Here is a 14,463-nt window from a genome sequence, read left to right as displayed (position 1 = left end):
CAAGTACTCTATCATTTGTTTAACAACAAGTTCTTAAAATACCTATAGAATGATAGGTTTCTTTTTTGTGAGTGTAAAACACTTAAATACACCATTTCGAAGTAATCTATCAATTGAGCAAAAAGTTACCCCCTAGCATTTACTAATGAAACATTTGTAAGTACTTAAACTAATACATTCTTCCCCTGTCACATACAAGGCCGATTTTTCATCCTAATTTCAGGGTCGTGGGATGTCCCTACATTGAGCACCAATGTGGTAATTTATTTTCATGATATGTCTATTTCCCTACCTTGAATTTGAACCCAAGACCTGTTGCATACTAGATGAATGTTTTACAACTGAACTAAAGGGGGTAGACTCCTAATGCTTGCTAGTAAAGCATTTTTTAAATACTGCATATATGTATTTACATCAATGCTTTCTAAGTACTACTAATGTATACATAACTGAATACTTTATCTCTAAATACTGCATATATGTACTCACTTTGAATACTTTATTCGTAAATATGGTTTATGTGCTTCCACTGTATGTTTGTTAACATCCAATTCATTTTATTGCTTATCTATCTGTAATTTAAAGCTATAAGTACAAAGTTTATATATTAAAAAACAGCCAGAGACTGATTTTTTCAACACATCAAATAATTTGTGTTAGTGTCAGACTGTTTTCATATCAAATAAGGAGGTATTTATCTATCATCAAGTAAGTAGGATAATATTAATTTTACTTAAGCAAATTATTTTAATAGTTAAATAGGATTTTAACAACAATCTATATAATTTTAGTTAGCCTATTATGATTTTAACTGTAAGTGTTATGATCTTAATATTTAAAATTATTTTTTTCTTATTATCATAGTCAGTAGACTCTATATGTAGGGATGGCCAAAGCACTGAATAGAATACAAATATGTATGCTAAAAATCAATAATTACAGAGAGTTTTACTTTAAAATATGATTGCCACTCATTTTCATTTGTTTCTCTACCCAGAAGCCCTAAATTAAGGCAAGAAACCATCATTAAGATACCAAACCAGAAAGTGACCAACCCATCAAACTGTTCATCTTTCTTCATCTTGTTTCAGTAGATATATATATACAACTACTTTATCACTAACATCAATTTAAACCTAAATCCACTATTTGTTTCTGGTCAGTGCACAATGTCATAATAATTAGTAGTAATTTAAAAAAAAAAATTCTAGTGTAAACGATGTTATAATTAACCCTTGAAGTTAGCTTTCTTACAGAAGTCTGGTGTTCCTTTAAAAAACGTAACTACAGGGTGAAACAGGAATTATCAGCCAATAACAGATAAACATTAGATGACTGTAACATGTAGATACTCAATGCTTTGTACACTATACAATCAGTGTCTTTATGGAACCAACCCCTATATTGTGTATGAAGTGAGGGAGTAAAAAAAAAGTTAATACACATAATATTAAATTTTATTACACACATTCATAGAATACACTAACTTTTGATCAGGGGAAAAATGTCACAAAACATGTAATAAAAACACTTGTAAGTGTAAAATGATGTAGAGATGGCAGTGCCAAAAAGAACGCAAACAAAAATTTAGGGATGATACACTTATACTTTGATCATCCCAACATGACTTTCAATATTAAAATTTAAATGTTTCACTGTAAGATGCGTACTTGCCTTTGATATTACTGCAATTAGAAGTTGTATATTCCTGACTGTTGGTATGCAGTTTTTTTTATCATAATATCATGGTCATGTGAAGGTAGGCATCAATCTAGTGTAATTAAGAGCCTAGAACTTACATACAAGGAAAACCAAGTTGAGTCAAAACATGTCTTGATTATTAAAGATATTGAAAACTCTTGTTACGAGGTCAGTCAAATTTTGTACTTGTGCATTTTACAGTGTACATTAAATTTTAATATTGAAAGTCATGTAGGAATGATTTATGTATAGCTGTATCATCCCTATCATCCCAGGCTGCCCTTCCAGATTGGGATATTAATGTGGTCGTGCACTGCCTCACTTTGCCTACATTTGAACCAGGCTTCCAGTGCTCCTTGTTTCACATTCCCTTATGTCTTCCTTCCTTCTCCTATCCACCTGTGGACCTCGGTGGTCTGTTTATTTGCCATTAGTATGTCGTATACTCTCTATCCTTCTACATATCTTCTCCTTTCTCTGGATCATTTTTTCTTCCACACACTTTGGCAGTTTGTAAGGATAACTCCTATGTTTAGCCAATTTCCCTTCCTTCTGTTTCACACCTTTATCCTCGTCCTGATCCAGATAGACTTGTATGTCCTGTACATGCTCTTCTCTTTTATATTGCCTGCATGGCTTCCTTCTATAGTGTCTGTTCCTGCCTCTTTCTCCCCTGGCAACCATCCTTTGTTTGACTTCTCTCACTTCCTCCTTCACCAATTGGGTTTGGCTCTTCATTCGATTGGCTTCTTCCTCTTTATTGTCTTCCTCCCATATTTTGTTCGGAGTGTCTTCTCACTGAATTCGACACCTTCCCTTATCATGGGCATTTCATCCTTGTTGTCCTTTGGAGGTACTTCTTCATTCGGGCATGTGGACTACCCATGATACATTCGTCTCTCACTATTTGCATAAGATTGCGGTTTTCTTTCTCTTTGGGTTATCGTTTTCTGCCTATAGCCATTTTAGACTATTGGAATTCAGTGAGACTTTTTTTTCTTTTCATTTTTTCCTTTTCAGGGGCCCTTTCCCCTTTTATTAATGTTCATTGTTTGGATTCTGATCTGTGGCGAGTGGTGCCTGACCAGGTATTCTCTAATTGTTCAAATGTGCACTGTCAAGCCATGTGAACTTGTATATTATAATTCCATGACCATGCAATGCACACTGCATAGATGGGATGTTCCTCAAGATTGCTTGTAGGTTTATCCTTGTGACAGAATTGCTTCATAAGTTTGCCTGTCCTGAACTGTACTCACCCATGCCTTATATTGATTAAATTGGTATGGTCTGCTTTTAAAAATAGTGGTCACCCATTGCACTGTCTCAGATGTTGTTGTTCCTCTAGACTCTCAACTGTGTTTTACCCCTCTTTTCTTCTAGTGAAATTTGAGAGTCCCTACTACATTCCAGTTCCAAGCTGCTGGGGTGGTGGATCATGGCATCCTCCTGAATGGATTAATGAAATACAAACAAAATACAGAAATGATTATAAAAACCATTCAGTTGAGAATAAGGTGGTGGCGTTTTGCTGGTGTATATGACATGATATCCTTCAATACGAAGCATAAAAACAACTGGGAGTGAGATGTCAAAATTGCAGTTCACCCCTTTGATTGGGATCCCTCATCCTACCCCCACATGGATGTCGGTTCCTAGTGGCTGGGTTTTGGTCTTAGAGTAGAACCAATCAACTTAAGTATACAGATGTCTATATTTCTCCATCAGTGTTATGAGTCACAGTGGTGGTAATTGTGGATTATTATGCTTCTTTCCCTTTCACTATCTCTTGATGTTTCTTATACCGAGGATGTTAATGCATTTGGGGTGGTTCCAGTCAGTTTCACTTTTGAGGGAGATAGTTTACATTATTTAGACATTTTTTCGATACTGGATGTTGGGTTCCTGGATCAATCTGTCAATTTATCATATTCACATGTGCCTTGTTCATGATTTGGGGGGTACTAGATTTTCTCCAGTCTCATGAACTTGAGATGAAGATGGTATGATCCTCTTTCTTACCCCTGCCAGATAGCTGGGTTTTGGATGTAGTTGATTTGCCATCTGTGGTCTGTCATGCCATAGCCACTCTACACCTAGGGGGTACTAGATTCCCTCCAGTCTCATTCAATTAGAAGTGACAATGGTATGATCCTCTTTCTTACCCTTGCCAGATGGCTGGGTTTTGGATGTAGTTGATTTGCCATGTATAGTCTGTCATAGGCATAGCCACTCTACACCTAGGGGCATATCCGTTTGATTTTACCCACTTTTGTAATTTCTGGGATTGAGTTTCATAAATATTATTCATATATATGGTTCGGAACACTTTCTGGCAATAGTTCTCTTCCAGTTTGCTGTGCTCCTCTATTTTCCACCCATATATGCAACATCTTTCTATGATGGGCAAAGAGTGTACCTGGTTCATAAGTGATGTGGTTCCCAACTTCAGATCCTAGAATCTTACTGTCTAATGTTAGGGAGTGTCCTTCGGATGCTTTCAAAAGATGCTTCTTTCTTTCTTTCCCTTGCACTGGTCCCTCCATCAGTTCAATGTGGGATTCTAGCAATTTATGTGAAATGAGGTAATTTACTGTATCAGAAGTTATAATTTTCCTACACTGAAAATGTATTTCCAATAGGTACTTAACACCCTTCCTCCCAACTGAAAACTGGTGCTTCCATTTTCTGCCAAAACTGATAGTTTGGTAGAATTGAATAGAGGGAGCTACATGCATCATGAGAGTATGTCACACTCTTATTGGTGGAAGGCTAATGCATGAGAGTTGCATTGGAATTAGCCAATTCCAATGGAGTGGAGATAGAAGACTTGTGGCATTCATAAAAAATGTTTTTGCATATAGAAGGCAGCACTAAACAAGAATAGCTATTTATGTGACAGAAGGTAAGTACCTATCAGAAATACATTTTCAGTGTAGGAAAATTATAACTTTTACAAAATTATATAAACATCATAAAGGAACTTAGATATTTTCTGATAAATTTTTTAGTCAACCAGATACTTGTAATCACTATTAAGAGACCTTAGACAGACTTTACATAATATTAATTACTTTCAAGCACATTTTTGTATTAGAGATAATAAAGCAATAAGATCTTTTTTTTAATTACTGGGTAAGGATAATTTATTACATGTAATAACTATATTTGATTTAGTGAGGAAAATAAGTTTTGAATGCATAACTGCATTATATGCTAATAGTTTCCTTACAACTTATAGAGCATTTTTTCATATAGGTATTGTTATAACACAAGTTTTTTTGTATTTCAGAATTATCAAACTGATACTGTTGTCTACTTTTTTTTTTAGATTTGAAGCCAATTTTGGTAAGGAGAATGCCATTCTCACCTTTAAGTCTGTAGGGCTTCCTGAGGTCCAACCTGGCCAGCTAAAAATTACTCGGAAGGGTAACAGAATGGAGGTAATAATATGAAAAAAAAAATTCAGAAGAAAATGTTTTATATGTTCCCTTAGTACCTGAACAAGACAAAAATATAAATTGACCTGGCAACAAAGTCATGGTGAATGGGACCCTCAGTATAATTACTTTAACTGGCCTAGTTTTCAACTGGTGTTGTGGTTGCAAAGGGGATTCCTTTCAGCACAAAATTTTGTGGTGAAAGTTCATTAGTCACTATGTGAATGCTATATGCTTGTCATAACAATACTAAAAAGTCCAGTATTACTAAAGATAAAATTGTTAGACAAGTACATTGTTGAAATAACATATGATACACGGGTGGAATAACTCTTCAAAATAACTCTCATGCCATTTATGATTTAGCGATGCCTCCTGGATAATATGAAAGTTCATTAAGTTGAGAAGGAAATGCAAGACTATTACAGCAAAAGAATTACTCATTTTCATAACACATTACACACTCGTCTTTAAATTTGAAACTGGAAAAATATATTATTTCATATGTAACAAGCTATAGCAAATATACATCTATTTTATTTGGGATAACAGTCTCTGATGAAAAAAAACTGCTGACTGAATGTTGGTGAGTTATGTTTCGTTTGTGTATGTTCTTCTCTCACTTTTCTAGACATTCTCAGTTTATTTGGTTGCATATAAATAAATGAATTAAGCAGTCCATGATATTTTTGAAATGTTATTGTATCAAACAGAGAACAGTTTTGATTATACAGTTAATAAACTCATCAAATTAAATCTTGTAGTTTGTGTATTGTTGTAGAGACAACCTAAGGGAATAAATTGCCTTAACCATGAAAGCAGACAAGTCAGAACACTTATAAATTCTAAAAGCTCTGTCTTCTTTCAAATTAAATACTTCCTACCCTGTAATTTTTGTCATTAGAAATACCCTTAAGAAACACTCCTGGAAGTGATTAAGATGAAAGACTTGGATGCTTTATGAGCACTGTCAGATGAAATGATCTGTGAATGGATGTATTATATTACAGTTTAAATTAAAAAAGAAAAATTAATTTCATACATATTTTTCGTGTGCACATAGAAACACATGCATGATTTTTTTATGATCTTAATGCATTAATTTCTCTGAAATAACTATTATAACAAATATATCTAGAAAATATGGTAGCATATGGAAGGATGATTTTGAAGAGAATTTATTTAGGGTTTATAATAAGATAGATTAAACACTTGTAGAAACCATTTATGCATAGCATAAGCATGAGAGCTAAGATTGGGAAACGTATTTTACTAAAAGTGGTAGATGTTGATAGAATACACTTTGTACCAACAATTAGGTTATACTTTACTATTTCTAACCCTCTCTTTATAATATTAACCAAATCGATTTTAACTAAAATGGCCAAATGTATGAGATGTTAATAAAATAAAAATTCACTTTTATTCTTATGAAGTAACCTTTGGTATGATAACAAAATAAATGTATCCATAATAAATAAGAAAGGGTTTATAGAATGTAAGTTTGTATGATCAACTTTTTTTTAATTTTTACTAGAATTATGTTTGATTTAGTACAAGCATTTAGTAAGTTATAAGAAATAAATTGTTTAAACCTCCTCTTTTTACACACACTGCACTTTTACCTAATCTCTATTTTTGGGGGCTCCCCACTGGCACAGTGGTATGTTTGCAGACTTACACTGCTAGAAACTGGTCAATTGTGTAGCTTTGTGCTTACCTTCAAATAACTAAACTCTGTTTTGAGTTCAACATGGGTGGCTGCAAGCATCAAAAAGTAAACGTCCTAAAGATTCCATTGACAGAAAAAGGTTAATATCATTTTTTAATCTATTTCTTTATTGAGTATAAATACTCTAAATGTTTTTTTCAATGGATTTTTTCCACTGTACATACTCCACTTTACTGGAGTAGTTAAAAAAAAAACAGGAGTATTTCAATTTCTTAGTACTCTAACTATCATTATTTTTTGTTTCCTTTGCCAGATTTTAATGGGAAAATTTCTTTGAAAAGCTTAATAGATATTTTCTTTTAGGGCCTGGCATGGCCTGGTGGTTAGGGTGGTTGACTCACAATCTGAAGATCATGGGTTCAAATCCCATCACTGAACATGCTTGCCCTTTAAGCCATGAGGCCATTGTAATGTGACAGTCAATCCCACTGTTCAATTATAATGTCCCAAGAATTGGAAGTGGTTTGTGTTGACTAGCTGACTTCCCTCTAGTCTATCATTTCTAAACTAGGAACGGCTAGTGCTGATATCCTTCTAGCAGTCTTATGCTAAATTCAACAACCATCAACATTTTGTTTCAATCCACCAACCAAGAAATATTTTTTAACTACCCAATTGGATGTATAAATCTTAATTTTGATTTGAATGAAACACCTTCCTACTATCAACCTCAATTGGCTGTTAACAGTAATCTTTTGTAAGAAACTTAAGTTATAAAAAAATCCATGATAAGAGTCTCAAGTCTAGAAAACTGAGAGAAAGAGTAGTACATTTTAATTGGCAAAATACTATTATGAATCTTGTTACCACTAAATGTTTTTTACAATGTAACTAATTTGACTTTTATTGTGGTATGTTAATTTTTTATGTATATTTGAAACAAACAGAAAAGTAAATAAAGAGATATATTAACATGAAAGTTCTTGTAGGTTAAAGAAATGCCTGTACAATCACAGAGATGTTGTAAAATAGTCTATGTAATAAGAAAAACTAATGACTGGAAGCTTTTTTTTTCTTTGAAACAAAGTAAAGCAAGAGTGGACACCTTGCTGTTGTTAAATTAAAAAAAATTCAAGTTTTAGCTCTGAAAATTGGTGTAACAAAGTATAAAAAAGGTTGCTGAAATAGGAATACGATTTTTTAAACTGTACAGTGTTAAAAATGAGGTTGGTTTGTAATTGTGAAAATATATATGTATATATCTACTGATATAGTTGAAAGTCTCAATTGCTAAAAAATGAGTTTAAAGGTATTAGTACTTAAATGTGGTATATAATATAAATGGAAAAATTCTTCTTAGGGGGTTTAAAAGTTTTTGTTTTTAAATGTGCAGATTTGAAAAAGTGAACAATTATTAATACAGCAATTAAGTGCTTACCTCTAACTAAACCTTATGGTTGCTTATTAATTTGTTTAATAGCCAGTATATTCCTTCTTACCTTCTAAGTGGTAACAGTTAATTATATAATATCACTCACTGGTAGGTGTATTGTTATTGTGTTCTTTTATGTTAAGGTACTTCTAGGTTTCTTATGCTTTTTTAGGTTGAGCACTGATGATGCTGTAACAACTAATAATATATAATAAATAAAAAAGAAAGCTATTGGTAACTGGTGAGTTTTAATTATATGAATTATAAGAAGTTGATTGCAATGATGGATAAGATGTTGTTACATTAGTAATGTTATGAGATGAAAACTTATAATTTCTTTCTATCTATTTGAGTTTGCAGAAAGTATGGATGGCTTTAAAATTTTAGCTAGGTTTAATGCCTATAATAATTCTTGCTTTTGTGGTGGACTCAGGAAGAAAAACATAGAAACAATGTGACCACTTCAAACTGCATGTTTGTTAGAGGGACCAAGTATTGAGAAAGAATTTCTGAATGTCTGTCTGTGATCATAAAGTAAAAATGGAATTGAACTCATTTTAAAGGTGTTGAAAGAGTACTCGTGTGTGCTCATCCTCTTCTCAAAACTAAATTTGTATCTACTGTTGAATATTTACTGGAGCTATCTGCAAGTTACAAAATTTGATGCCACCTAGATCAGAAATTCCTGTCAATGGAAGCTTCAAGAAATAACAAATAAACCATTCAAATAAATCTTCATGTAGTAAATTCAAATCAGCATTAATGCAGTGGGATTTTTACTATAGCTAATTCTGATTCATAACTTTCAGTGTTTGTTCTGGAACAAAAAGGTACTTTAGCTAGTTGTACTCTTCTTAACCATCTTTTCTCCTATAAAGTATAGTAGTTTTTATTCCTTTTGTTCTGTTGAATATTTGAAAAATTTTTGGACATCTCATGGTTGCTCACTTTTCATAAAGAGAGCTATCTTTACAATGTAACTGTTTCTGTAAAAGTTGGGTGTAGTAAGCCCCCCCCAAAAAAAGTCTGTGTACATATTTCTACGGAATTCTTGTGTGATTCTGAAGGTGACTATATACTTACTCTGTGCAGTAACCTTCTGAAAGATATCAGAATTCTCTGTAGATTGTCATTTATATTAATGGAAAGAGATGTTTTCTTACTAATTTTGTAATAAAAATGTTTGAATCAGCAGATCTGACTCATGAAAATTATTTCTGTAATGATAACTTTTAATTATATTATTACTATTAGAAGAAATAATTTTGTTTAGGTATACAAATTACATCCATAGAGTAGAACTGCTTGTGAAAAAAAAGTAAAAAAATATAAGTACATTACATTAAGATGATTTTGAATATGAAAAATCGGCAATTCGCGTGACAACCACAGCAAACATAAAATCACAGTGGGTATCAAAGTTACATTTTGACATTGTTTGGCATTTCGTAGGTAGTGTGATACCACTGAAAATTGACCACTTTTGGAAAGGACATGTAACAGCCCTTTCTGATGCAAAATATTTGCAATCTCTGACCACAAAAATGTGTTCAGATTAGAGATTTAGTGTTTTCAAGATCGACATATACCTTGTACTTAATGGCATTGGAAAACAAAGGAATATGGATCAATTAAGGCACTAGGACCATCCACAAAGAGGTCTGCAAGAAGTCGTATGCCAGTCTCAGTAAGCAAAGTGCAAGGGCAACATCTTTAACAGTTCAGACTCCACAAACACATGTCAATGCAACAGCAATCCATGCCTTCCAAACAACAATACGTATCACAATAAAGAAGAATCTCCATATGGAAAAGTTATACCTATCTATGAGATAGCCATTCAACCATCACATACCTCAAGCAGTTGGACAATGAAATGATTATTCAGGCTATTCCATATGAAAACATATCAGTGAAGTTTTCAGATGCAGCGACTATGAATTTCTGTGTTATAGGACTGTTGAAACTGGCACTAAGAAACTGTCATCTACATAGAATAGATGGATAATGGATAGCCAGCAAGGAGGAGTGGTATTCTTTTGACATGACAGCCTTACAACAGAGCATTTTGCAATGGGAATTACACTGTCAAAAAACACAGCTACCAGATAGAACAAGATGGGTCGTGGCAACATTTACTGCAAAATGTGATGAGGCTCCAAAATCATTTTAATATAACATACTCAACATCTAAAGCTAAAATCTTCAAGTAGTGATGTACTCAGGGTCATTGGTCACACCTTTGTAATTTACTAATCCTTAAGTGTACCATGTATCACTTTTTACATTATTACAAACCTAGTAACCCTTTAAGAAAAAAATATAATTTATTATTTAACAAAGAAATTTAAATAATTTTGAAAGTAAGACTTTATTACAAAAATATCTTAAAAACAAATCAGTGTAAACATAAGAGGTGATTGAAAATAACCTTTCAAATGATGTAATGCTTCAAAGAAGATATCTGGGTTAGGAAAAAAAGCAAACAAAGAAAAGGCTTAGCATTAAGATGTGGAAGTTTTTATTTTTTATATTTAGGTTTCCATTTTTCAGATTTTGTTATAACAACCAATTCATGAAGAAAATAAGTGTGATCTGAAATATTGTTTGTATTCATTAATGTATTTTTAGAATACATTTTCTGCTATTAGCAACATTAATTTTTCAACAATATAAGAGCAAATTTGATGTTTATTTTGGATAATAACACGATTTGATTTTCTTTGATAGCCTATATAAATATCAAAACACGGTATTCTTAATTAGGCTTTTTTTTCATTTATATTTCTTGTATTATTTCAAAAATGTTTCCAATGAAACTGATGGACAATCTTACAACAATAACAAGCTGTATTCTGGGCTGAAATAATAATTGCTATTCTACTGTGATATTCACAGATCTACTGATTTTCTGTTCAGATTCATTAGTAATTACAAATAACTTGAAATTCAACAAAAGATGTATTATAGAATCAATCTGAATCCTTTGACTGAATTGAAAGAGACAAAACACTATGTAAAAACAAATTAAAGAGTAATTTTTATTAAACGACACCACAAAGTTAACAAGTGCACAAGACACCAGACAGCAGTTTTTACCCAAAAGGCAGACCTGGCTAAGATCTGAAGACAATCAGAGTAGTGCACTGTTAAAAGATTCTAAACAAGACCGGAAAGTTCAACAACCACATTTATAAAATAAAATTGTTTTTTGTCTTCACGAGCACATTTGCTACTCACATTACTGTTGATCTTCCAAATAATATCCTTGAGATATTACAAGACTCTCCAATGATCAAAATCACTGTTAACATCTACATAAAGTATTCCACCTACATATACTATAGCAGTATTTCCCCCAAGAAAGCATGTGACACCATAGGGAAATACCCAGAACAATAGGTAACCAGTGCAAATGTAATCTAGCCACATCTCATGATCAGCACTATATTGTCAAAAACTACACACACTGTTAGAAATCTATATGTGCATAAATTGTTGAATATTCTAGACAAACATGGTGTTTTCACTTGATTAGATTAAAGAATACAGAAAACACTGAATATGCTCTGCATACTATGCTCCTAACTCCAGTCTAATGCTGTAGAAATATTATGTAAAATAATGTTGTCACTTTCAGCCTTATTGTTTTTCTTTACAGTGGCTGCTATAATTAAAAATTTGTTTAGATTAAATAATTTCATAATTAATTAAAATGTATGCCATGGATAGGCCATGTGGTAGAGCTCTGTATTTCGGAACTGGCAAGCTAGATTTAGATATGTGTGACACCACAAAATGTTCACAGCATTTTGTTCTGAGGGTGCATTATAAGAGTAATAGTCAATCCTTAATGTGGGTGGTAGAATGTGGCTGACTGGTTGCCTTCCCATAAGTTAGTACTTCAAAATTAGGGATTGCAGCAGGTAACTTTTCCATAAATAAAAATACAAAATGATTTCATATAAAAAAACTATTATCTTATACAATTTTATAACCACTTTAATAAAATTTAAGTATTTCTTGAATATTTCCTGGTTTGTGAATCTAAGAAACATCACTACTTTTGAAGACTGTGAATTTTGCGATAACAAATACACAGCAAAGAAAAACATCAGAGAAACATCATAGGATGGACATCAACATGTATAATAATATATGTGTAAAAAGTAACTAAATATTTAGAAAGCCAACATTTAAATAATTTTGGACATATTCTGTGCAACAACAAAAAGTAAAATGTTATTGTATGCATATATATATATATATATAATCCAATTACTTGCAGAATTTTACAAATGTTGATGGGAAAAATAAAACGAAACATAATAAGGCCAGCAGAGTAGGTATATTGGCACTCTGATGGGGAAGTGGCATCACAGCCTAAAATCCAATTATTGGCAATAATTACAGGCAGTTTCATATGATTCAATCATATGTAATTATACTATGTAATGACAGATTCTCATGACATTATGCCATACATGTTTCTATATGTATGAATAATTTCAACAATAGAATTTGCTCTAGTTGCCTAGTGTTCTTGGCTATTCCCCTATGATATCACGTGTGTTTTCTTGTTGCAAAATACAGTACACTATGTAAAGGAGAAAAGTGGAACTTTCCTCTGAAGGGTTATGTGATACATTGAGGAATTGTTATCCAGTACTTTTTCATTGGAATAGCAATTACTGATGTGGGTAGAGCATACACCCAGAGATAAATAGCATTATGGATTATTCTGGTACAAACAATTGATATCTCATAATTCGATCAAAAGTTCCAAAGCACTTAAAATCCAATTAAGTTAAGGTTTTAGTTTCTTAATCATCACGTTTTCTTTGGTCCTTAGATGATATTATGCTCCACTGAACTGATAATTAAGAATTTGTTAAAGTTTGGTCACAGCAGTTTTGAAAATGACCCTCAACTGAATTTGTGGATTAACTGTTTCTTTATCGACCATACTTACCAATGAATGATAGTGTGACATGAATAGCTTTCTTTTGCATTTTGTACATCATTTTCAGATGGTTAGAAACAACAGTAAGGAATTTATTAACTATATTTCTTATTACACTATTTGGAAAGTTATTCTTAGAGAAGATATTTCTTTATATTTTTAACTCATTCTTACATATTCAGCAAGTGCTAATAAGAATATAGGCTCAATAAATCAACATTTTAACCACATATTCTTTAAACTTCAAAGGTATTAAACTATCAAGGTGGAGGTTCGAAAAGGTTGCTTTATAATAAACACCTACATCAAACTCTTCTCCTTATTCATAACCAAAATTCTACAAAAATTAACTGAACTGTGAATCTTTTATTACGGTTGTGTTGAGAAAAACATTTGATAAGGGAGCTCTCAACTGACATGAATTTGGACTTCAAAAGTAATTCGGCATACATTAGAATACTATGATTGTAATAGGCAAATTACATTACTTGGATGGTCATAGAAAAATAAAAACATAAGAAAGTTTCAGCTACTTATTAAGAAATGTATAGGGTAATGACATTTGTGAATTCATTTTTCTTTTTGTTGTTAGCTCATGCTGCATTGTACCTTCTGTTATTTTGTCTAAATAGTCACATTTCAGATCTTATTAAGTACCTTGAAACTGCTAAAGAAGCATTTGTGGGAGCGTTATTTATTGCATGAAAGACATATAATCTAATATATTGTTACGTCTCCGTTTGTTAATTAACTTTCCGTAACTTCGTTCCGACGAAACTTTAGCGACACAAGTTCTTTACTTAATAAAACTGGTTTATTCTTTCCGAATACAACTTTACGATGCACTTATTTTCAACACTCGCGCTAAAACAAACACTATATCAACGAACGTCAATAATACTTCTGACTGCAGTTCAGTTACTCACTATCTTCACACACACATTACAATCCCTTCCCGCGTCACGTTGTCACCCTCTTATATATACCAGACTACCCTATCTAGTAAATACTAGAGCATTTGCCAAGGTACGGGATAGTTCTAGAAACTAGAGGGCGTGAGAATAGTCACGTGATCTCGATAACGCAACACTGCCCCCTCCTTAATATTGTTCGTCCCGAACAATAACCACATACAATAAACCAATAACAATTAACAGTAACTTAATTAACTGTACAGAATTACAAACACAAAATTACAATTCAACAAAGTCTCTTAATTTGACGGGACGTATCTTCTTCCGTAATGGTCTCCGTG

At 32.5% G+C, this 14,463-nt stretch overlaps 2 protein-coding genes across 9 annotated transcripts in view; one reads left to right on the top strand and one right to left on the bottom strand.

Moving 5' to 3' along the window:
* The window catches only part of LOC106458381 (unconventional myosin-Ia-like), a 306,550-nt gene extending 297,111 nt beyond the window's left edge, over positions 1-9,439 (top strand). For all 8 annotated transcript variants that reach the window (XM_022384798.1, XM_022384801.1, XM_022384835.1 and 5 more), the window contains one exon: positions 5,033-9,439. In XM_022384798.1, the coding sequence (XP_022240506.1) occupies positions 5,033-5,156 (124 nt within the window). In that variant the 3' untranslated portion in view covers positions 5,157-9,439. The remainder of the gene's footprint in view (positions 1-5,032) is intronic.
* The window catches only part of LOC106458371 (semaphorin-5A-like), a 226,914-nt gene that overhangs the window by 19,807 nt on the left and 192,644 nt on the right, over positions 1-14,463 (bottom strand). The gene's annotated exons all lie outside the window — the stretch shown is intronic.

The sequence above is a fragment of the Limulus polyphemus genome, unplaced genomic scaffold (genome assembly GCF_000517525.1).
Source record: "Limulus polyphemus unplaced genomic scaffold, Limulus_polyphemus-2.1.2 Scaffold22, whole genome shotgun sequence".
Taxonomy (NCBI): domain Eukaryota; kingdom Metazoa; phylum Arthropoda; class Merostomata; order Xiphosura; family Limulidae; genus Limulus; species Limulus polyphemus.
The sequence above is the reverse complement of the archived record's forward strand: the minus strand, read 5'-3'. Positions and strand labels throughout refer to the sequence as shown.